Below are 23343 nucleotides of genomic sequence, written 5' to 3' on the forward strand. Positions count from 1 at the left end.
TATTACTGTGTCTTCCCACCTCCTCTTATTACTATATCTTCCCCTAGCATGCGCGCGCGCACACACACACACACACACACACACACGTACACATCATTGGATGTTTTCAAAATATGTCACAAGCTGCCTGTCCTCTCTGTTTTCCTCTGCCGTTACCTTAATCACTTTCAGAACTTTGTATTGAAAACCCTGCTTCTAGTCTGGCTGTTTTCCTGTCCACCTTACCCACTGCTGCCAGGGAAATAGTCTTATAAAGCAGATATTTGTGTATTCACTTCCTTAAAATCCTGGAAAGTTTTCCATAGCTATCGTCAGAAAATGTCTCAAGTGCTTGGCTTGACATCCAGAATCATTCAGAATCTGGCTCCTCACTGCTCCTCCACACGTGTGCTTCAGTCCTGTCATTTAGACTATTTGCAGTTTCTCAAATGTATCCACGTTTTCAGATCTCTTGGCCTTTGCCTTGCTGTTCTGTCCGCACAGAGTATCTCTGTGGTGAGCTCCTACTTCATTAGGAATAGGTCAAACTCTAGTCCCCTCTGGAAATCTTTGCTTGGCCCTTTTCCTAAGTGGCCCCTCCTTTTTTTTCACCATGTCATCCTGAATTTACCTCGACTGGAATACTATCTCCTGTAATTGTTCTACCTTTGCTTTTCCACCACTGTCCCACAAGGACCTTATCCATCTTTATCTTTGTTTTTAGTGCTTGGATCACAGTAGGGGCTCAATAAATTTGTCCTTGAAGGAAGGAAGGAATGTGCTAATGCTTCCCATCCGCATATAGCAAGCTGTTATCTGTTATCTTAAAACCAAAACTACTCTCCTGACCCCTGTTACCCCCCCTTTCTTTGCCTCCTTTTCCATTCGGACTTTTGTAAAAAGAGTATCTCTTGTTGCTTACAATTTTTTTTTTTGTAAGAGGCTACTGAGATCATCCAGGTGATGGCAGGTGTTGGACTGGAGAGGCGGGATGGTGAGTGCAGTGTAACCAGGGGGCGTGAGCCTAGAGGAGCAGGGGCAGGAGGAGAGGATTACTGAGAGCTTGGAATTAGTGTTAGAGACTGGAGAGGGGCTGTCCCTCATGCCGTCAGGGTCTAGGGGAGAGAACCACCTTTATACACAATATTGTAGGGAAGTCCTGCCTTCACAAGAGAGCCACGTCTGCAGCACAGCATTCGATAGTTTACCCTGTGTTCGTGCATCAAAAGCTTCTTCTTGTTTTTTTTTTTTTTTTTTTTAATTTTTTTTTTCAACTGTTTATTTATTTTTGGGACAGAGAGAGACAGAGCATGAACGGGGGAGGGGCAGAGAGAGAGAGGGAGACACGAATCGGGAAACAGGCTCCAGGCTCCGAGCCATCAGCCCGAGCCTGACGCGGGGCTCGAACTCACGCACCGCAAGATCGTGACCTGGCTGAAGTCGGACGCTTAAGACTTGCGCCACCCAGGCGCCCCTCAAAAGCTTCTTCTATTCGAGAGACAACACGGTCTGAAAATTACATCGGAATAAGAATGTGTAGGTTTGTAAACTGCCCTGCCAGTTACTAGCCGAGTGTGCAAGTTGCTGAACTCGTTCTGTGTCTCGGTCTTCTCATCTGTAAAATGGAGGTAGTAGCACCTAACTTACAGGGTTATTGGGAGGACTCAGGGAGGCACTGCCAAGTGCTTGGAAAGGTGACTGGCACAATGAGGCTCTACTAAGCATTAGTTGCTGTTATTTCTTATTTTACTTGATTTATTTCTACTATTGCTTTAATCATAAAGCCTTTTCCGAAACAATGATGTTTCTCTTCCATTGCCTTTATAATGATTAAAAAAAGACTCAGAGGATTTCCTGTTTTTTCTTTTTCTTTCCTTCTTTTCAGATCTGTTTTTGGTTCTTTGTTTTCTTGGCCTTTACTCCTGAGTAACCATTTAGGGGAATCTGATATAGGAACTGTCAGTAGATTTTATAGGTGTGGAGGAGAGAAGTGACATATGGGGAATTACTTTTCTCTGTGTGGATTTCACTTAAATCAGTTTATCTAAAACTACTCTGATGTGAATTTTCATTCCTGCCTCCTAGTCTGTTAAAAGTTGTACGTTACTGGAATTACCAAGAATAATGAACCAGCACTGAGGGCTTCTTGTGATCTAAACAGGCTGGGACCTTTCACATACATTGTTTTGTTCTGAGGAAGCTTATATAAAGAATGATTTGTGTTTGTTCATTTAATAACATGTAAAATAGACAAAAAAATCTATAGTTTTGAGAAATAAAATCTTCATTTCCTTTCTGCAGGAAATTCACTGTCAGAACACTCCCCTCAAAAACACCAAGCTGTTTCAAATACCCATCGCTTCTAGTAACGGAAAAGGTGACAGAAAATCAAACACCAGGAAAACCTTCCAGCACAGAACCTACAGGTCAGCATTTTCCACTTCTCCTCCACTTAGTAGCTTTCAGTCTACTGGAGTTTTGGAAATTGCATTGGAAAACGGAAATACTGCTTCAATGTAAAAAGATAGATTAATGTCTTTATTTCTACTCATTCTTTAATGTTCAGCCATGCAATATGCTTCTTCCTAGTTCTCTTTCCAGACTCAGGACTCATGCTCTTGATGGGAGGATAAATTACTACCACTCTGTTTTTGTTTTTTTTTTTTTTTTTGAGAAAGATTCAGTAATATCTGTTGAATTGTAAAGTGTGCATGCTCTTTAATTTAGCTACCTCTACAAGTGTTTCTACAAGTTGACTTCTTAAAACCTAGTGTGCAAAGATGTATGTACAAAGAGATGAATTGTAGCACTGTTAGTAATAAGGTGTAAATGACCTCAATGTCCATCAGTAGAAAACTGTTTAAATAAATTATGCTAAATCCATGTCCTCAAATATTATGTAGCTGCTTAAAGAATAAGATAGCTTTGTATGTAATGACATTTAATATGTCAGAGGACACTTAAACATTTTAGTTTTTTTTTTTTAAGTCTGGTGAAAAACACATTACTAAAATTCACCATCCTAACAGTTTTTAAGTAGTAGTAGTTTTAAGTATATTTCACATCGTGCAGAACAGATCTCCAGAACCTTTCATCTTGTAGAACTGAAACTGTACCCTTAAACAGGCCACTCTCCGTTTCTTCTCTCCTGCAGCCCTCGGTAGCCACCATTCGCTTTCTGTCTCTATGAATTGACTACTTAGAAACGTCCCTATAAGTCGAATCATATAGTATTTTTCTTTTTGTAACTAGCTTATTTAATTTAGCTTAATGTCCTCAAGGTTTATCCATGTTGTAACTTGTGACAGCATTTCTTCCTTTTTAAGGCTGAATAGTACTACGTTGTGTATATGTACATTTTGTTTATCCATTGTCTATCAATGGGTATTTGGTCATTTCCATCTCTGGTTATCGTGAATAGTGCTGGGTATGCAAATTCTCCTTGAAACTCTGCTTGGATTCTTTTGATATATACCCAGAAGTGGGATTGCTAGATCATATAGTGGATCTATTTAAGTATTTTGAGGATAATTATACTATTTTCTGTGGCAGTCACACCATTTACCAATCTTACCAACACTGCTAAGGATTCCAATTTTCCCGCATCCTTGCCAACACTTGTTATTTTCTGTTTTTTTGTTTGTTTTGTTTTTGTTTTTTTATAGTAGCCATCCTTTAGGGTGTGAGGTGATAGCTCATTGTGATTTTGATTTCCATTTCTTTTATAATTAGTGGTGTTGAGCATCTTTTCAAATGCTTGTTGGCTATTTGTATATCATCTTTGGAGAAATGTCTGTTCAAGTCTTTGCTCATTTTCTAATCAGGGTATTTTATTTTTGTTGTTGAGTTATAGTTATATATTCCATATATTAACCTCTTATCAGATACACAATTTACAAATATCTTCCCCCATTCTGTAGGTTGACTTTTCAACTCTGTTGAATGTATCCTTTGATGCACAAAAGTTTTTAAATTTGATGTAGTCCCATTTGTCTGCTTGTGCTTTTGTGGCCTGTGCTTTTGGTGTCACACCCAAGAAACTGACAAATCCATTGTCATGGATGTTTTCCTATGTTTAGGAGCTTTATGGTTTTGAGTCTTACAATTAAGTGTTTAATCTATTGTGAGATAATTTTGTATATGGTATCAGATAAGGTTCCAACTTCATTTTTTGCATGTGCATATCCAGTTTTCCCAGCCTCATTTGTTGAAGAGACTGTCCTTTCCTCACTAACTCATCTTGCAGCATTGTCAAAAATCATTTGACCATACATGTGAGGTTTTCTTTTGTGGCTCTCTGTTCTTGTTCCCTTGGTCTGTGTTTGTGCCATACTGTTTTGATTACTATAGTTTTAAATATGTTTTGAATCTGGATACATCAGTCTTCTAATTTTGTTCTTTTTCAAAGGTATTTTGTATATTCAAGATTTATTGAATTGAAGCTCCATACAAATTTTAGGATGGACTTTTCTGTTTCTCTAAAAAATGCTACTGGGATTTTGATGAGAATGCATTGAATCTGTAGATTGCTTTCAGTACTATTGACATCTTGACACTATTAAGTCTTCCATTCCATGATCATGGGGTGTCTTTCCAGCTATTTGTGCCTTATTTAATGTTTTTTAAGCAATGTTTGCAGCTTTCAGTGGACAATTATGTCACCTCCTTGGTTAGGTTTTTTCCTAAGTATTTTATTCTTTTTGATGCTGTTGTAAATGGGATTGTTTTCTCAATTTCCCTTTCAGATTTTTTTTGTTAGTGTTCAGAAATGCAAGTGATTTTTGTGTGTTGATTTTATATTCTACATCTTTGCTTATTTGCTTATTCTAACAGGATTTTTTGTGGAATGTTTATAGTGTTTTCTACATATAATATCATACTATCTATAACAGAGGTAATTTTACTTCTCCTTTTCAAATCTTGATGCTTTTTATTTCTTTTTTGTGCATATTTCTCTGACTAGGACTTCCAAAGCTATGCTGAATAGAAGTGGTGAGAGTGGGCATCCTTGTCTTGTTCATGATCTTAAAGGAAAAGCTTTCGGTTTTTCACTACTGAGTATCATGTTAGCCAGTGGCTTTTCATTTGTGGCCTATATTCTGTTGAGGTAGTTTCAGTTTCCTTCTATTGCTAGCTATGAAGTGTTCTTATTGACACTTTTTTCTAAAAAGTGAAAAATAAAATGCATGCATAGTATGACGACCTTCTGATATAACAAAGGATATAACATTTTGCATACATACAGGGGAATTGGAAGGACAAATAGCCTGGTAATATGGTGTCCCCTTTCTCTTGTTGGGGAGGAAGAGAGACGGGAACGTTAAGAGAGGACAGTTGTCTTGGGGGATTCTCTATACATTTTTAGATCTGAAATGCATAGTTTTATGATCAGAAAAAAGAATACAAAACATATCTTAACTGAAAAATTCTAGGTTCCTACATACAGTAATATGGTTTTTCTTAAAATTTTTTTTTAGGTTTCACTGAACGTAAAATGACGAAGTCTAGCCCTTTGAAAATCACATTGTTTTTAGAAGAGGATAAGTCTTTAAAAGTAACATCAGACCCAAAGGTTGAGCAGCAGACTGGTTGGTTTTTATACTTTATTTCCTATTAATTCTGAACTCACTATAAGATATAATATATTGGTAGAAGCACATATTCAAATATATATGTTCTATATTCAGAATGTTCTCATGATTCTGTAATATTCTCTTTTTTTAAAGAATATCTTTAAGCTTATTTATTTTGAGAGAGACAGAGACAGAGTGAGCAGGGGAGGGGCAGAGAGAGAGGGAGAATCCCAAGCAGGCTCTGTGCTGCCAGTGCAGAGATGTGGGGCTCAAACCCATGAAACTGTGGGATCATGCGTGACATGAGCTGAAACCAAGAGTCAGGCACTTAACCGACTGAGCCACCCAGGCGCTCCTCTTTCTCTCTCTTTTTAAAAAATTTTTAACGTCTTTATTTATTTTTGAGAGAGAGAGAGAGGGAGAGAATGAGGCGGGGGGGGGGGGGGTGGAGGGCGGAGACACAGAATCCAAAGTAGGCTCCAGGCTCTGAGCTGTCAGCATAGAGCCCAACATGGGGCTTGAACTCACAAACCACGAGTTTATGACCTGAGCTGAAGTCGGACACTTAACCGGCTGAGCCACCTAGGCACCCTTCTCTCTTTTTTTCACTAGGAAATATTCTAGCTTCCACAAAGAGATAGCACTGTTAACAGTTATCTTAGGTCACAGATCCCTGTGAAAATCTGATTAAAGCTATCACTCACTTTCATAGGGAAAGGAAATGTATTGCCCTTCCACACTCTTTATATACTGTTAGGGAGGTTAGTGGTTCTTGAAGGTTATTTGGGAACCCTGCCTTAAGTGCTGTTAATATTTTCCTATTATTGACAGCCATGTGAAAAGGCATTCCCCAAAAAACAAAAAGAGTTACTCGAAAGAACATTTTTTTTTAAGTCTGAAGTTTCTTGGCTATTATCTTGTTGTTCGCATTCTTAGTAATATTCTTTCTTAAATCCAAAGTGTTTAGTGAGCTTTTGACAGTTCCAACTTTCACTGCTTTGCTGTTATTTAGTAAGCACGTGGAACGTTAGGTCTGCTCTGCTATCCTTTAATCTTAAAGGTCTGAGTCACAGAATCACCTCCTGAAATCTTTTTTCAGAAGTGGTACGTGAAACTGAGATGAGTGTGGATGATGACGATGATATCAATAGTTCAAAAGTAATTAATGACATCTTCAGTGATGTCCTGGTGGAAGGTGAGCTGGACATGGAAAAGAGCCAAGAGGAGATGACCACGCAGAAGCAGAAAGCGCTGAAGAACAGGAAGATGCACTGAACATCTCCTCCATGTCTTTGCTTGCTCCGTTAGCACAGACCGTTGGTGTGGTAAGTCCGGAGGTAAGAAAGATTAAATGTCAACAGGCCCGGGACACAAAGAAACAGCAATCACGAGATCCCCTTTTGTTTGAGTTGGTACATGGGGATTTGGCACTCTGTAGCCAGGGGGATGCTGGAAGTCTGATGTCACTTCTCATAAAAGAGAGCTTAAAATGCTTCAGTGGTTTCCTGTGACCCTGGATAAAATGCAAACTGTGACATGGTTTAAAAGGTCAGACATTTGGGCTCAAATCCTGGCTTTGCCATTGGCTGTTTATTGGCCGGGTTATTTAACCTCTTTGCCACAGTTCCCTCACCTGTTAAGTGAGGTTAAAAGTAGTGCCTATATCATGGGGTTAATATGAATATTAAATCACTAGTATATTAGTACATAGCACAGACAGACAACTAACATTGTTGAGAGCCAACTATTGTTTTAGCTATCACCCTAAATTGAATAGCTACAGTTTGAGAAATTGATTGAATTAGAAAAGTTTTTAAGAGAGTTATAAGTGCCGGTTTTAGCTGTCTTTGAACTTTTATCATTTACTATTTAGGGAACTTATTTTTTAGTTTGCCTTTGTTTTTATGATGCATCATAAATCAGCTGACTTATTGGATCTTCATTTCCTAATAATAGAGCATTTATTCAATTCCTCAGAGTTATCCACTTAGAATCAGTGTCATTCCATAAAATCTACTAATACCTGATGTGCTTCACTGCAGAGTTTAGTTTCCTCACCTCGATTGGAATTGAAAGATTCCAGCGTAAGTGATGAAAGTCCAAAGCCAGGGAAATTCAAAGAACCCGTGTTCCTCGAGCTGAGTCAGGTGATAGCATTGGTTCTGAAGATCGTGATCTCTTTATAGGTAAGCATGTTTTCAAAGGCATTCAGTCACTAAGGGTCATAGTTTAGATTTATAACTTATAATGTTATTAATAATCACCTGTATAAAACTTGCGAATGACTTTTGTCAGCCTCTCTTTTTACCAATGGCAATTGTCCACATGTTCACTAAAAGAGAGTGCTCAACGTGTTGCTGGATTTCTGATAGAGTATACCTTATTTCCTGAAGCATTGATGCGTACAGATCTCAAAGATTCAAAGAAACAGAACGTCCTTCAATAAAGCAAGTGATTGTTCGGAAGGAAGATGTTACTTCGAAGTTGGATGAGAAAAAGAATGCCTTTCCTGGTCAAGTGAACATCAAACAGAAAATGCAGGTATGTACTTCCATGGAAAGGAGACTTGGAATGTTTTCTGTACTAGATCGTACACTCCTTAAGGACAAGGGCCCAGCCTTATTCATCTCCGTACCCTGAGTGAGTAGAACAGTGTCTGACACACTGGAGCTCAGTAAATCACTCTTGAATTCATTGTAACTGAGAAAGGTCCTCTTTGTTGGGCAGGTTGGAAGCTTGTTTGATATAGCTGAAACATTTAAACATGTTTGTCATAAATATCCTTAAGTATAACTTTCATTTTGCTCTTAGAGGTTCTTTGATGCTAAGGAAGTCATGTGCAACATACATGTAATTTAAATAAAATGAATCAGATAATTTCTACATCTTTACTTTGTCGAACATAGCCACGAGTATAATTTTTATTCAGTATGAGTTGAAAGTCTTTTCATGAGAATGTTTATAGTGTAATTTTTATAGCGTGTTGAATGTTTTTGGTGCATAGTCCAGACACTTGAACAGTGAAACAATTTCATTTTGACTTCACTCTCTGGATATTTTGGAAATTATCCAACAGGATTAGTTAAAACTGAAGTTTTAAATAAAGTGAAAATGGTGATAAAAAAAATGTGAGTTCTTTTTTCTCGTTTCATTGGTTTCCCTAGGAACTCAATAATGAAATAAATTTGCAGCAGACAGTAATCTATCAAGCCAGCCAGGCTCTTAACTGCTGTGTTGATGAAGATCACGGAAAAGGGTCACTAGAAGAAGCTGAAGCAGAAAGACTTCTCCTCATTGCTAGTACGTGTGATACACCTGAAACCATTCCAACAGAATTCCAAATCAGGAAAGACTTATTTTGTCCAGGATAGTTAGAAATCTCTGTTTTAAAGAAAGGGCTTTTTCTGTTTAGTTGATCTGTGTTTCTGTTTGTTTGTTTCTTATAACATTTGTGAATACACTACATGTAAAATAAAATGTAGTTTGCATGAAAGGTGAAAGGAATTGGAATGCAGTTGAAGAAATGCAGTTTTGAAGTATGCGAAAAATGAATATATGAATGTCTCTCTCTCTCTCTCTCTCTCTCTCTCTTGTCTCCGCACCTGGCTATCTACATGTAGCTAAAAAAGTCTGTGAACTTTGTTGTGTATGTGTAGTGGCAGATGACAGGGCATGTTAGGGTGGAGAGATTATACCATACAAGAAAACTGGCTGCAAGTTCAAGCATTAAATTATAAAGATTTGGTAAACGGATGAGCAGTCAAGGTTTTACCCACCCACCCACCACCTGCTTGTACAAAGAAGTACTGATCTTGTCTTTGATCTTACGTACATTTGCCGCATCAGTGCATTTTCTTGAATCGGTCTCATTTAGAGACAGATGCAGTTTTAATATTTGTGACATTGCATATTTTTACATAGCTGAGAAGAGAACACTTTTGATTGATGAGTTGAATAAATTGAAGAACGAAGGGCCCCAGAGGAAGAACAAGGCTGGTCCCATATCCCCAAGTGAATTGTCGCATCCAAGGGATCAGTTACTTTGTCAGAAATCCGCTTGCCTCTAAAAGCAGATTTTGTCTGTGGTACAGTTCAGAAACCAGGTATGGTGATTTTTATTTTCACCGCTTCTAGATCCTATGTTAAATTATGAACTTACCTAGGCAGGAATGATGCAAATGTGAGCAGTAGAGCATGCACAAGAATGTGCAGCTTGTGTCTTGGGCCCTTTAGTTCTTTGATGGAAGATCTGTGCGTAAAATAACCAAGGGAAAATTTCATATGGGTTGCTGATCCACATGGTGACAGACATGGCTCTAACTGAAAGCCGGGCTGGTTAAACATAGCTTCGCGCTGAAGTATTTTCCTAAGATGAGATGATCTGACGCGGCAGATCATCAACTTCATTATTTCATTTGTGGAAAGTATGGGGACATCTAAGAGACCTGTTTTCCTTATTCTTTCTGTTTAAACCCATCCCCCAAATCTTGAATGATTGGTTGTAGAGGTGAAGATCACCACCACAGTGAAGATGGTTCTATTGAAATTGTATCGCCTTTGTCACTGTAGATTGAATAAGTATAAACGTATTCTACGAAAAATCATAGCAACGTGGGTAAAGGAGAGTATGGCACCAGGATCTGAAAACAGGGCAGGGTAATTATAGCAAGCTTAATAAAGTTTCATTAAATTTTGGTGAAGTTATTTTAAGATTCCTTTAAATTTTCATTTGCATGGACCTTTCTCTGAGGGAAAGGAGGGCTAGACATAGGTGAGAAGTGAATTTGAGGTACAGGGAAAAGAAGGAATGGAGATCTTTAAAAGTTGAAGCATCATTGTAGGGAGGAGGTGATTTAGGTTCTGATTATTGCCGTTGTCTGATTTGGATGTGGTGTGGAAGAAATCTATTGGTAACATAGTATGTACCTTGAATATGTGGGTATTCAATGACAGATAGTGAAGGAACAGTTTATGTTTTTATTAGAATTTATCTCTAAGTAACTTTCACAGAAATGCAGTATTTTATTTTTGCAATAATAAACCCTAATTTTCTTTTTGATGGAATATACTGTCAGCTAAAGAATTAGTCAATAGGTAAAATACGAAGTCAGCAGAAATTGAGGGATTATGGAGTGGCATTATTTCAGTTCACATAAATAATAGGAAGAGATCTTGCCTGATGCTTATTGAGGATGATTATGACTGCTTATATGTCTTACTTAGCTTTTTGTGTCTAGAAAGTTGATTTTAGTAATTTTTACATACATTATATAAATTAGTCACAGTATTACTTTATTCCTTTGGTTTTCCAGAATGCTGATTAGCTAAATCTGATTTTGCTTGTGCTTATTATGTAATGTGATTACCTTTTGCAGATGCAGCAAATTACTATTTCTTAATTATACTAAAAGCAGGAGCTGAAAATATGGTAGCCACACCATTAGCATGTACTTCAAATTCTCTTAATGGTGATGCTCTGACATTCCCTACTACATTTACTCTGTAAGTAAATTATGCTTTTGCTGGTTCAAACACATTTTCTTTAATGGAGTTAGTACAGATGGAATGTATAGTCTTTGAAATACAGTATGTTCCTTCTCATGTGGACAAATAACTGTTTCAATTTGTTGGTTTAAATCTTTTACATGTTTCTGGTATTTCTTTCCATTGTATAGCACATTTCGTCCATGTGAATATGTATTTAATGTTTTGACATATACATAAACATAAATACATGCATAATATAATTAAGGTCTATATTATATATTATATAAATTAATACATACAGAGGCACCTGGGTGGCTCAGTCAGCTGAGCATCTGACTTGAGCTCAGGTCATGATCTCACAGTTCACGAGTTCGGGCCCATGCTGGGCTCTGTGCAGACAGCTTGGATCTTAGAGCCTGCTTGGATTCTGTGTCTCCCTCCCTCTGCCCCTCCTCTTCTCTCTCTCTCTCTCTCTCTCCCTCTCTCTCTCTCTCTCAAAAATAAAAAAAAAAATAAGTAATATAAACATATGTATAAGATCTAGACCTTAATATTTTATTTATGTGCTTTAAATCTTATAATGTACTTAATATTCCAACTCGGTGAAAGATGTATTGTGTCACAAATTTATTTTGAAATACAGAGTCAAATCCAGCTAGAAAAAATTGTTTATTAAAGACCTTGAATTGTAAAATACTGAGAAACTATTTGACTTGTATTATAGTAAAAGTAGACTTTCTTACCAATTTTATGTTCTTTAATGGTTTGTAACTACTGCCTGTAGTTAAAAACACTGTGAATTCCTTTACTCTCAGCATCATGTAACAATATTAGTGGCATCATTTTTATGGCATAAGTGTGTGTTTTCCTTACAGTTTTATTTACGATTTATCTTCCCAGGCAAGATGTGTCCAATGACTTTGAAATAAATATTGAAGTTTACAGCTTGGTAAGCAGTGAAAGCTTTGTAAAATAACCAATATTATGTTTTTCTTAGACATATTAGATCTTAAACTAATTATGCTTTGGGTTTGTGTGTAGGTACAAAGAAAGAACTCTCAGGCCCTGATAAGAAGAAAAAGGCACACAAGTCCAAGGTGAGAAGGAAAAACCCAGGAAAAGGATCATCATCAGAGATAATACATATATCAGTTTTTAATTTCTCTACATTTATTTGACAACCAGCTTTTATAACCTGTTTAAATGTTTCTCAAGCCTTTCCTCTGAGCTCTTGCCTCACCAAGTTCTCGGTTCACCAGTACTTGTGCGGGCATAAGCCGTGAGAACTTGTAGGGTGGTATTTAGCCTTCCCAGTCTTTGGTCTTTAGTGCTTTTTCTAACATCACTTAGAAGAATTTTACTTTGGCTCCAACGAAAACAGGAATGACAATATGGAGAAAAGCCTTAATAGAGGACTCAAGTATAAATGTATTCACATTAAGAATTATTTCTATGTGGGAGTATCTCAGGTTGGTTAGTTTTAAGCTCTGAATCATAATGTTTAGCAGTAAATATACTGTACCTTTTCTTCTAGGCTATTACTCCAAAGCGACTTCTCACATCTATAACCACAGTAAGTAAATCTTAAAAAATTTAGCTCCTTGAGAAATTTTCATTTTTCACACACGATTGTAAATTGGTTAACCATTTCTAAACTCTTAGCACTGTGGAAATCGTTAAAATATACTACTGGGGAGAAACATCTGATTATTTAAAGAGGAAAAGATAATATTTTCTGAAATGTAGCTTTGCAGTGTTAGAGAGTTTACTGTTTAATATCTAAATCTTTGTATCGAATAAAGGAAATAACTTGTGTTTCTTCTTTACACCGCTTTTGTTTAGAAGAGCAGCCTTCATTCTTCAGGTGAGTGGATCTTGAACTATTCCAACACTAGAGTCAGTAAATGAGCTAAGCAACCACACACGTGCTTTATGCACACAGGCGTCCTGATGAGCGTGCACCTTAGTCTCCTTGAATAATATTTTTCGGTGTGGTTTCTGGTAACACATAAGACGGCTGGGCAGAATAGCATGCTGTCAGATGTCACCATGGGCCGCCAGGCATCACGTTATATAGGCTCTAGCAGGCAGTACCATATGATAGCAAGTCACCTGGCCATAGCTGCAGCCAGTGGCATCACTCTTCACCCCAACTTCTGTTGCTCTATAGATTGGTTTTGTGCTTTCCACACTGTGGACTTGACCTCATTTAACTTTGCTGATCATGACTGGCATTGTATCGTGTCAGAAAAAGCATCTTTCTAGTTCCCAGGAAGTTGTGAAAGGCATTCTCTAGAATGGCTTTAGGCCTGAGTTTTCCAAAGGGGATTAGGATGGAGCTGGTTTAGTCCTTCCTTTGGGCTTCTGGTCTCTTCTTGGCACAAGAGGGTAACTAAGAAAAACTGCAGATATAGTCTCTGCTGCTAATTATATTATCCTAGACTAGAGCAATGAAGTCTTTTCACATCTCCTTTAGGAAAATTGCTTTTTTTTTGTTGTGTTTTGTTTTTAGGAAAAGTTTATGTGCACATTTTTAGTTCTGTGTCTTAAACATACAGCCATCCCAAAGGAATGATAAGGAATGTCTATACTGCCTCACCTAAGTTATGTAAAGTACTTAACAGTTTTTTTTTTCATTTTTAAAAATGGAGGAAAATGGCAGTTTCTCTGTGATGACTTAATTAATTCTTTTGGGGTGAGGTGAAGAATTGTTACTTATACTTGCAAAAATCACTCTGGACTCACCTTCATTTCCTTTCTCTCCAGTCATGGCCAGTCCAGGTGGTCTCCATGCTGTGCGTACCAGCAACTTTGCCCTTGTTGGGTCTTACATACTGTCATTATCTTCAGTAGGAAACACTAAATTTGCTCTGGACAAGGTAACCCAAATGTATTTATTTATTAACTTTTAGACAAATTAGGTCAGTAGAAATGCCCCAACACTTTCAAGTATTTTAAACCTACATTCTTGATGTTGGAAGTATTTCTCTCTCATCTCTTAATAGTTTAAATCTTCAAAGTAGTGTATAGTGATTTATTCTAAATGTTACTTCGGACCACACAAGTATGTATTACTTCTTGCCTGTTAAGCTTACGTTTTAACCATAATAAACTTGCCCATTGAACCAGTACTTGAATGAATACTATTTATAGATTTAGTTTTGACAAGACAGGGAAAGATAGGTTAATTTCTTAAAAAGTACTCATGAATCTAAGGGATTCTTTCCATACTTTCCTCCCCAAATTAAAAGCTTCATCATTCAGATCTTGCGTTCTGTCGCTATTGAGTGCTTTTTCACCATAAGGTGATAGACTAACTTTTAAAATAGCCAACAAGACCATTTTAAAGAGTGGGAGAACTAGTGGCAAACTTTGGTCTTTGGGCTGACACCTGTGGTATAATACAGAGGTATTTTTAAATATTTAAGAGATTTTCCTAGTCAGAATATGGAAGTGAGGAAATATAAAAATTAGGAGGCCTGGTTCCTCATGTTGGCCCTGCTAGTAATTTCCTTTTTAACATGGAGCAAAGTCAACTCATTTCTCCAGATCTTGTTTTCCCAGCGGAGAATATTAGGTTAGATTAAAACAATCCAACTTTAAATTCTATGAAACATTTTTCTTTTAGTTGATAGACATAAAACAGACTACCTTTGAAATTTTGATTGTTGTTAATGCATATGTATTTTATCTTAACATGTTAATTTTTAAACTTTATATAACTTTTTATTTAGTAATTCAGGTAGTTTAACAAATTGAGTGATCTTGGGTCTTTTATTTTGTGTGTTTTAGATAATTATGATGTTAAAAGAGCGAGAGCTACTGGGCTATATGTTCCAGGAAAAGGTTGCCATATTTTCTTTGCTTGAAACTAATGAGCTTAAAAAATCAATCCTTAATTTTTGGCTCAAATGTATTCATTTTCACTAACCACTCTCATGTATTCTTGGTTATTTTAAATAATTAAGGACACGATGTACATTATTCTTTCTTTAGAGTCTTGCAGATGGGTGTCTTTTCTTTACTCTCATAATTCTTTAAAGCTCTCTTTGACAGTCCTCTTATTTTTTTCATGCATGTTGGTACTTGGTCTTTTCTTCTATTTTCTTTTTTTATGTTACAATTCTTTAAGATTCCATAGTCATTTCAGCTTTGATTTTATGTGTACTAAAATACCAAATTATAACTAAAACTAAAATGTATTCAGTATTGTTGACCTCCCCTATATTGAAAGAGCTACTGTTGATGTTTATAAAAATGGTCTCAATTGGCTAATAGGATTATTGCTATGTAGATGATGCTTGTTCAGTGACTTTGAAATTAAAGTGTGTTTAACACTAAAATTGTACTGAGTATAATCATATGTTTTACAGGTTTTTTTAGGATTTTTAATTTCCTTGCAAATATCAATTGCAGACATTCTGTGGGTATATAGAAATTTACAAAGTGCCAATTTCTACACGTGTAAGAGATTTTGTTAATCTTTTTTTTTTTTTTTTTAATTTTTTTCAACGTTTTTATTTATTTTTTGGGACAGACAGAGACAGAGCATGAACGGGGGAGGGGCAGAGAAAGAGGGAGACACAGAATCGGAAACAGGCTCCCAGGCTCCGAGCCATCCGCCCAGAGCCTGACGCGGGCTCGAACTCACAGACCGTGAGATCGTGACCTGGCTGAAGTCGGACGCTTAACCGACTGCGCCACGCAGGCGCCCCTAGATTTTGTTAATCTTTAAAATGAAAGAGATTTTAATGAGGTATGTTAAATATAGACTGGTCTTGAGAAATGTTTTGGGTGCCATTTTAATTCAAAATATCACCCTTACAAATTAAAAAAAATGCCGATATTTTCATTCTTTTAATATCTTTGAAATTATGTCTTAAATAGCCAACCACATGATTGAGCACAAAATCAAATCACTCAATTTGGTTGTGTCTAATACTCTAAAATCTCTTTCTGAATCAAATACAATCACATGCTTTTGTGAGTGGCAAGGGGAAGCAAATATTTGTTCCAGTAGTTTATAGTTGATGTAGAAGAATATTTAAAATAGTAAAGTTTAGATGTTCTTTAAATTGGTGAGAAAAATGGAAGACTTTTATACTCCTATAATAATCCTATTTAATTGACTTTGAGAAAATAGACAAGTGACCCATATCCAATCAGATACCAGCGATATAAAGTGAGTGTTTGCTTATTTTATTGGTGCCGTGACAACAGCAGTCATAAAGGTTATCTCTTAGGTCACCTTCAGAGTGGAATTCCTGTTGAGGTTAACCCAGACTGTTTGCTCTGTAGATTTAGGAGACCACTGATAGCAATTGCCTTCTTATTTGAGGTTAAGTCTGGCATCCTGGAATTTAAATTATGAATCTCCATGAGTCACAGGCTCTCAAGTCTTTTCTTTGAATAGAGAATCCGAAATAGTCATAGATTTTATTACACTTTCACGGATAAAGAGAAAAGGACATCCCACAGCTCATCTTTGACTTAAAGAAACCTCATAGGTATTTACACCCTACTGGAAATAGAGATGGCAATTTACATAGCGGTGGGGCAAACAAATGTGAAGTAAGACAACCAGTTAGCATTGTAGAATTTCAAGGTTATAGGAGGAGTGATTAGGTGTGTTCTGCTGTACCCGAAGCTATCCTAGTCCTGGTGTCTGCCCATTGGGCCAGTATAATTATTAACAGTTCCCCTTTCTCTCAGAGATCTCCCACTTTATGAAAAATTACAGCCACCCTGGTTGTAAGTTACATTTTATAGCTCTTAACAATAATCTTTGAAGTGAGAATATCTTCAAAGATCCCTTTGTTAAGTAGAAAACCGAATAGGATCATACATTTTCACAGGTTTCTACATTCCACAGGGGGTAGGAATATTGACCCTTTTGTGAATATTCTCAATTCACTCATCAGGACAAGCTTCTGACCAAGAATATTGTCAACTTTTCATAGCTGTAGAGAAAGGGTGAACATTTTCTTCTCATTTTTCGGAGATTCTTTTTACCGGCAGCATTCTCTGGGTTCAACGTGAGATTCTATTAATTAGCACTGAGAGCCTGAGGAACTTATAGCTGACAATACGGAAAAGAAAAAAATGAGGGAATTTATAACAAAAAGGATCATGAGGTACCTGATGTTTTGATTCTACATTTTGGATGCCTTTTAAATTCAAAAAGTTAGAGGTTTATCTCATGGAATTAGTCTGTTGAAATCTGTCCTTTTTGGCTAAGAATTCTCCCATTACTTTATCTTTATTGTGTTGGAGGACTGAATTGTTGGAAACTAACCTTACACTCAAAAGAAGCTTTTACACTCAAAAGTAGCTTCTCTCAGGATTTTCTGATACCCTAGGACACATTTGCTAACAGGTGCACAAAATAAATCAAAACAAAGCACAGGTTCCCACAGACACAGGTCAGAGCCATGGCGGCTTGATGCTGAGATACTGAGTGTGGTCCCCAGGAAAGAACTGGTGCCACTCTTGCTGTTTAGGGGTGCATGCTGCCTCCATCACAGCCACCTGCAAAACAAATGCTGAATGCTCTTTTTGCTTTTTGCCTTTTTTCATAAAAGCGAACATCCTCTTTGGATTTCTTTCAGTTAGCAAAAACAGGTACTAACGTAGGTCTTTTGTACAAGTGAAGTGGGCAGACTTTTGAGAAGCCAGGGGTTACCTGTGTGCTACATTTTCAACTTTTTTCTTTTCTTTTCTTTTCTTTTCTTTTCTTTTCTTTTCTTTTCTTTTTTCTTTCTCCTTACTTCCTTCCTTCTTAATAGGAAAATTCTGGGTACTTACTTGGCCAAACGGTATTCTTTTACAAACATTTGTCAAATGCCTGAATAGAATTTGGCAGTGGGCTATGGGAACCAACATGGAAAAGACATGATAGTTGACCTCAAGGATCTGCTGTGCAAAGTATGGGGCTATGGGTTAGGGCACAGAAGAGAACACATGCGGGGGAATTTCAGAGCCTGGAAGACAAACTTCATACTTTGAAAAGAACAAGATCTGCGTGGCCTAGAGTAGTTCTCATATTCAGGAGTGGGGAGAAAGGATTCAGCATCATATTGTCTGTATCCATTCATCTGTTGATGGACGTTTAGGTTGTGTGCACCTCTTGGCTGTTGTGGAGAATGCTGTAGTGAACATGGGGGTGTACGCATCCCTTGAGAATCTGTTTTTATTTTTATTTGTTTATTCATTTTTTTCTAATTCTCTTGCTATTTTTTAAAAATATAATTTATTGTCAAATTGGTTTCTTATTCTTTTAGATAAATACCTGTTTGATTATGTAGTAGTTCTATTTTTAATTTTTTTTGGAGAAACCTCTGAAAAGCTTTCAATATTGATAAAGTCTGATTTATGTATTTTGGTGTTGCTATTGTTACTCATGCTTTGGTGTCATATCTGAGAATCTATTGCCAAATCAGTGATCATGAAGATTTACTCCTATGTTTTCTTCTAAGAGTTTTATGGTTTTAGCTGTTATATTTAAGTCATTGAGCCATTTTAGGTAATGGTATATGATAATTTTGGTATATGATGAGGTAGGGAACCAACTTCACTCTTGGATGTAGATACCCAGTTTCCCAGCACCATTTGTTTACAAGACTGCTCTTTCCTCATTGAAAGGTCTTGGTACCCCTGTTGAAAATCAATTGGCCATAGCTGTATGGGTTTATTTCTCGACTCTCAATTCTGTTCCTTTGGTCTATATCTTCCTTATACCCTTACCACACTGTTTTTTGATTAGTGTAGCTTTGATTTTTTTTTTTTTAATGTTTATTTATTTTTGAGACAGAGACAGAGCATGAACGGGGGAGGGTCAGAGAGAGAGGGAGACACAGAATCTGAAACAGGCTCCAGGCTCTGAGCAGTCAGCACAGAGCCCGACGCGGGGCTCGAACTCACGGACCGCCAGATCGTGACCTGAGCCGAAGTTGGACGCTTAACCGACTGAGCCACCCAGGCACCCCTTGCTTACTGTAGCTTTGGATTAAATTTTGAAGTTGGGAAGTATGATTCCTCCAATTTTGTTCTTCCTTTTCAAGACTGTTTTGGTTATTAATAATTAATAATTACAATTCCATATGAATTTGAGGATCAGCTTTTCCATTTCTGAAGCTCACTATTCTTTATTGCTGAGTAATAATGTATTATATTAACTTACCAGTCGAGTATATTCTGTTGATGGAGAATGGGTAAGCACATGTATTCTCTGCTTAAATCTGTCTTTTCTTGATTGCATTAACTTGGGACTGAGGGTTCTGTTTTTATCAAACTCTATCTTGAATGAATTTATTCTCCAAAAGCATTTGTTGCTAAGGAACCAGTGGCCTTTTGGCCACCTCTTTTATATTCCAATTTTAGAAAATACTGTGCTTTCAAGGCATAATATTCTTTATTCATGATTTATACATGTTTTATCAAGAAAAAAATTACAGTGAAACTTTTGCAAATAATTTACCCTCTGTCTTCACAGGTACCCTTTTTATGTCCCTTGGAAGGTCATATTTATTTAAAATAAAATGTCAAGTGAATTCAAGTGTTGAAGAAAGAGGTTTTCTAGTAAGTAACATCACTTACTCTATGTTTTCCTTTTTTTCATGTTGTGAAGTATAGACTTGGTTTCGCATAGGAATGAAAACCCATGTGATTAAGTGATAAATTGGTTCAGTAAAGACTTGTTGCATGTCTGCTATATGCCAGTCACTGTGCTGGAATTGGAATCTAATAGGCCACGAGAAATAATCTTCCCCTGAGAAACTTTTAGTGTAGTACGGGGAAGTACAAGTAAACTGCCAAGTGCAATACAGCACTGTAAGAAGTGGGAGCTTGGTGTGCATGGGGGTCGTTGATGGGACAGCAGGTCTGAAGTATGGGTACAGGGCCTTAAGGAAACCACTGGAAGAAGTAACTGGTAAGTTGCCGAGTAAGTTAGACAAGGAGAAAGAGGAGGAAGAAGTGCTCCAGGTAAGGGGAAGAGCATGTACGATGGCCTGGAGGGCCCTTCCCTCTCTCACCAGGACGGAAAAGGATGACACAGACAGCAGCAGGTATTTCAGCCGGTGCTTAGGGTATGAGTGTCTATGGGCAGGAGGGACAGTGAGGAGAGCAATTGCGGACAGTGTGGTTAGGGGAGATGGGGCCAGGTGTTAAAGGGCCTCTGAAAGAATTTGGACTTTTATCTCGAAGCCAGTGAGGTTCACTGGCAAGATTTTAAGCAGAGGAATAACATCAGATTTGAGGTTTAGAAAAGCCATTTGCCTGACGTGTGGGAAGGAGGTTGGAGACTGGCGACCCTGAAGAAGACTAGTGAGGAGACTCCAAGAGAGGTGATGGGGCCTGGCAGTGAGGTGTGCCAGGAGAGATGAAGCAGGAGGAAGGGCAGACCCAGTGGTTTGGCTGTGTGACGTAGGGTGTGGAAAGCAGAAGCAAGGATGTCGCCTTCATCCCTGCCTTGTACAACTTGTTGGGTGGCAGTGATGCCACTAAGATCAGGGATCTTGGGGGAGGAGCAAGTGTGCATGTTTGGGTAGAAAGTTTTTTGCCCCCCAAATTTTATTGTGGAAAATTGCAGATATACAGCAATGTTGATAGAATTTTACAACGAGCACCCATATATCCACCATCTAGATTGTGCCCTTAACATGTTTTACTATCCTTGCTTTATCATGTATCTACTACCTAGCCATCCTTCCAGCTATCCCTCTGGCCACTGCTGAAAATATATTTGGGGGGGAAGAATTTTAAAGTATATTGTAGACATTAACATGTTCTTCCAAATATTAAGTGTACATCCCTGAGTTTTGACACATGCATACATGTCTGTAACCCAAATTTCTATTAAGATGCAGAATATTGCCCTAGAAAGTTCCTTCCTACCAGTCAGTCCCCACCCCAGGTGGGAAGGTGGGATGAATTAAGTTTCCAACAATTTGAATTTTAGGTACCTCCAAAGATCGGGGTTTGAAGCTCAAGAGAGGAATTTTGGTTGAGCGATAGTGATTGAAGTGCAGGGAAGTTGAGCAAAGCAGAACCGGAGGAACACTCACATTTAAAGCACAGATCCAGAAAGAGAAGCTCGCAAAGGAGCCTAGTGGGGGAGGTGGTATGTCATGGCTGCTGAGGAAGAGAGAATCTGAAAGAGGGAGTGGTTAAGTTAGCTCAGGACCTAGCAGAGACCATGGGACTCTTTTACAAGGCAGAGCACAAACCTAGATTGCAGACGGTTATGAACAGGGTGGGAGGGGAGGAATGAAAGCATCAGCAGCTCTTTGAAACCACATTTGGCTGCAAAGGGCAAAGAGAGTGTGGTGCCTGCAGAGCTGTATAAGGTGAGAGAAGAGTTTGGTTGGCATTTAAATAAGATCAAAGAGACTCGAGAATATTTACATTCGAGTGGGTGGCTTCTAATAGGGCAGAGGGGTTGAAGGTGCAATGGGGAACCTGCATTAGGGTTATGGAGTATTACATGGAACGAGGTCATGAGACTGAGAAGAAGTAAGACCCAAGCCACAGTTCACGGTTTGAGCTTATTCAGAAGTACAGCTGATCCTTGAACAACACTTGCATGGGTCCGTTTATACTTGGATTTTTTTCAATAAATACATACAGTACTGTGAATGTATATTTTCTCTTCCTTGATGATTTTCTTAACCTTTTCTTTTCTCTAACTTGCTTTTTTGTAAGCTTACAGTGTATAATACATGTAACATGCAAAATATATGTGAATTGACTGCTTATATTATCGGTATGGCTTCTGGTAAAGAGTAGGCTATTAGTAGTCACTTCTGGTGGGGGGTAGGGTGTCAGGTTATATGTGGGTTTTTGGTGGCCCTAACCTCTGGGTTGCTCAAGGGTCCACTATACTTTTTCCATTATCAGAGGAGAAAAGTACGTGTGTAGAATATATAGAAGATTGTGAGTATTGTGCACGAAGTAGAGAAAATCTGATCGCTTTGGGTTTGTGAAGCAAGAATTTGAATGATACAAAGGATATCTCAAAATCAGTTTGCAATTGCTATCTGAGGGTGCAGAAAGCTCTGTGGCCAACATAACTGTAAATCAGTCTGCCTTAGCTTTTTGATGTAAATCCAGTAGGTGGCACTAGATATTCTTGGAAAAGTATTTTTATAAATTTCTGACTTGAAGGCAATGTTTACCTACTGACTTTTTCTTGTAGTGTAAATATTTTCATATTTTACTGTAGCATACCTTTAGCAACTGACAGACTGTGTTATGGCAGCTAGTTCATTTGCATATAATGTCAGACTTATTTAATTTTTGAGCTCGGCTCTCAGCTAGTTTAGTGTTAGGTCTCTTCAGGTTTACTCTGTCTTAGATCCTATAGCCCATTCTTACCACATCCATGCTTACAGATATGTGGTAAGAAATTGCTCAGCACTCCCTAAAATAAAGTCTGCCAAACATGCCTTTTAACTACCTCTACCCTTTATAAGATAAAGGTAGTAACTTAAAGTTGCTTGGTTCAGTTTTCCTTCCTGATATGTCAGAACAGCTAGAAGCAAGGTGACTACTAACGAAAGAAACTTACTAAGTGATTCTGAAATGGTGCTAATCTGGCTCTGCCTTGACTGAGGAGCAGCAAGAGAGGAAGTTCTGGATTAGCTAGAAGTTTCCAGTTCTGCCTTGTGATTATGTACCATCATTTGATTTCCTTGGCCTAAACTTTCCTCAACTATAAAAATGAAAATGCTGTCCTCTTTTTATTCTTCTCTGATAATAGTAGGGTATAGTAACAATGTGTTATTCTTACCCATAAAATTTTTCCATGTACCTTTATGATGTAAAAGGTGAACATAAACGTAAGAGGGAGCTGGTGAGTCATTTATACTAATTTTGTGTTTAAGATTAAAAGAACAACATTCTGGTCTTTTTCCCCTGGATGGTTTTGAGCCAGTATTGCCTAGAAAAAGCATACCTTGGGAGGAAAGCAGATAAACTGGGGAGGAGGAAACTAAGGTGGGGTAAGAGGATATATGGTTAGAGTAAACTAATTAATTTGGGCTAATTAATTAAGCTAACAGACTTCATTCTGTCATGGAAACATTTCTTCATACAAAGTAACTTTCCTCCATGCTCAGAGCTTGTTTTCCTAACTCAAGCCAATTTTTGGTAAATTCACACAAATCAGTGAACGAGAAGAGCATATGTCCACTATCCTAGGGTTGGTATGAGGCTTAGTTGATCCCTGTGAAGGTAGAAGAGCCATATGCATTCTGAAGTCAAACACCAATAGGCTTCTGGATTATCTATGTTAGCTAGGGTCAGC

General features: G+C 37.7%; 1 protein-coding gene across 1 annotated transcript in view; it reads left to right on the top strand.

Annotated features, from left to right (window-relative positions):
- Window positions 1-23343, top strand: part of ANLN (anillin actin binding protein) — a 47335-nt gene that overhangs the window by 19066 nt on the left and 4926 nt on the right. The window contains 19 exon segments of the mRNA XM_030308228.1: window positions 2281-2312; window positions 2314-2405; window positions 5457-5567; window positions 6652-6777; window positions 6780-6889; window positions 7595-7667; window positions 7670-7738; window positions 7927-8093; window positions 8717-8852; window positions 9474-9562; window positions 9565-9655; window positions 10928-11054; window positions 11940-11995; window positions 12081-12136; window positions 12574-12612; window positions 12882-12903; window positions 13806-13918; window positions 19531-19564; window positions 19567-19616. Of these exon segments, the coding sequence (XP_030164088.1) occupies window positions 2281-2312; window positions 2314-2405; window positions 5457-5567; window positions 6652-6777; window positions 6780-6889; window positions 7595-7667; window positions 7670-7738; window positions 7927-8093; window positions 8717-8852; window positions 9474-9562; window positions 9565-9655; window positions 10928-11054; window positions 11940-11995; window positions 12081-12136; window positions 12574-12612; window positions 12882-12903; window positions 13806-13918; window positions 19531-19564; window positions 19567-19616 (1593 nt within the window).

Source organism: Lynx canadensis, chromosome A2 (assembly GCF_007474595.2).
Source record: "Lynx canadensis isolate LIC74 chromosome A2, mLynCan4.pri.v2, whole genome shotgun sequence".
In the NCBI taxonomy this organism is placed as follows: domain Eukaryota; kingdom Metazoa; phylum Chordata; class Mammalia; order Carnivora; family Felidae; genus Lynx; species Lynx canadensis.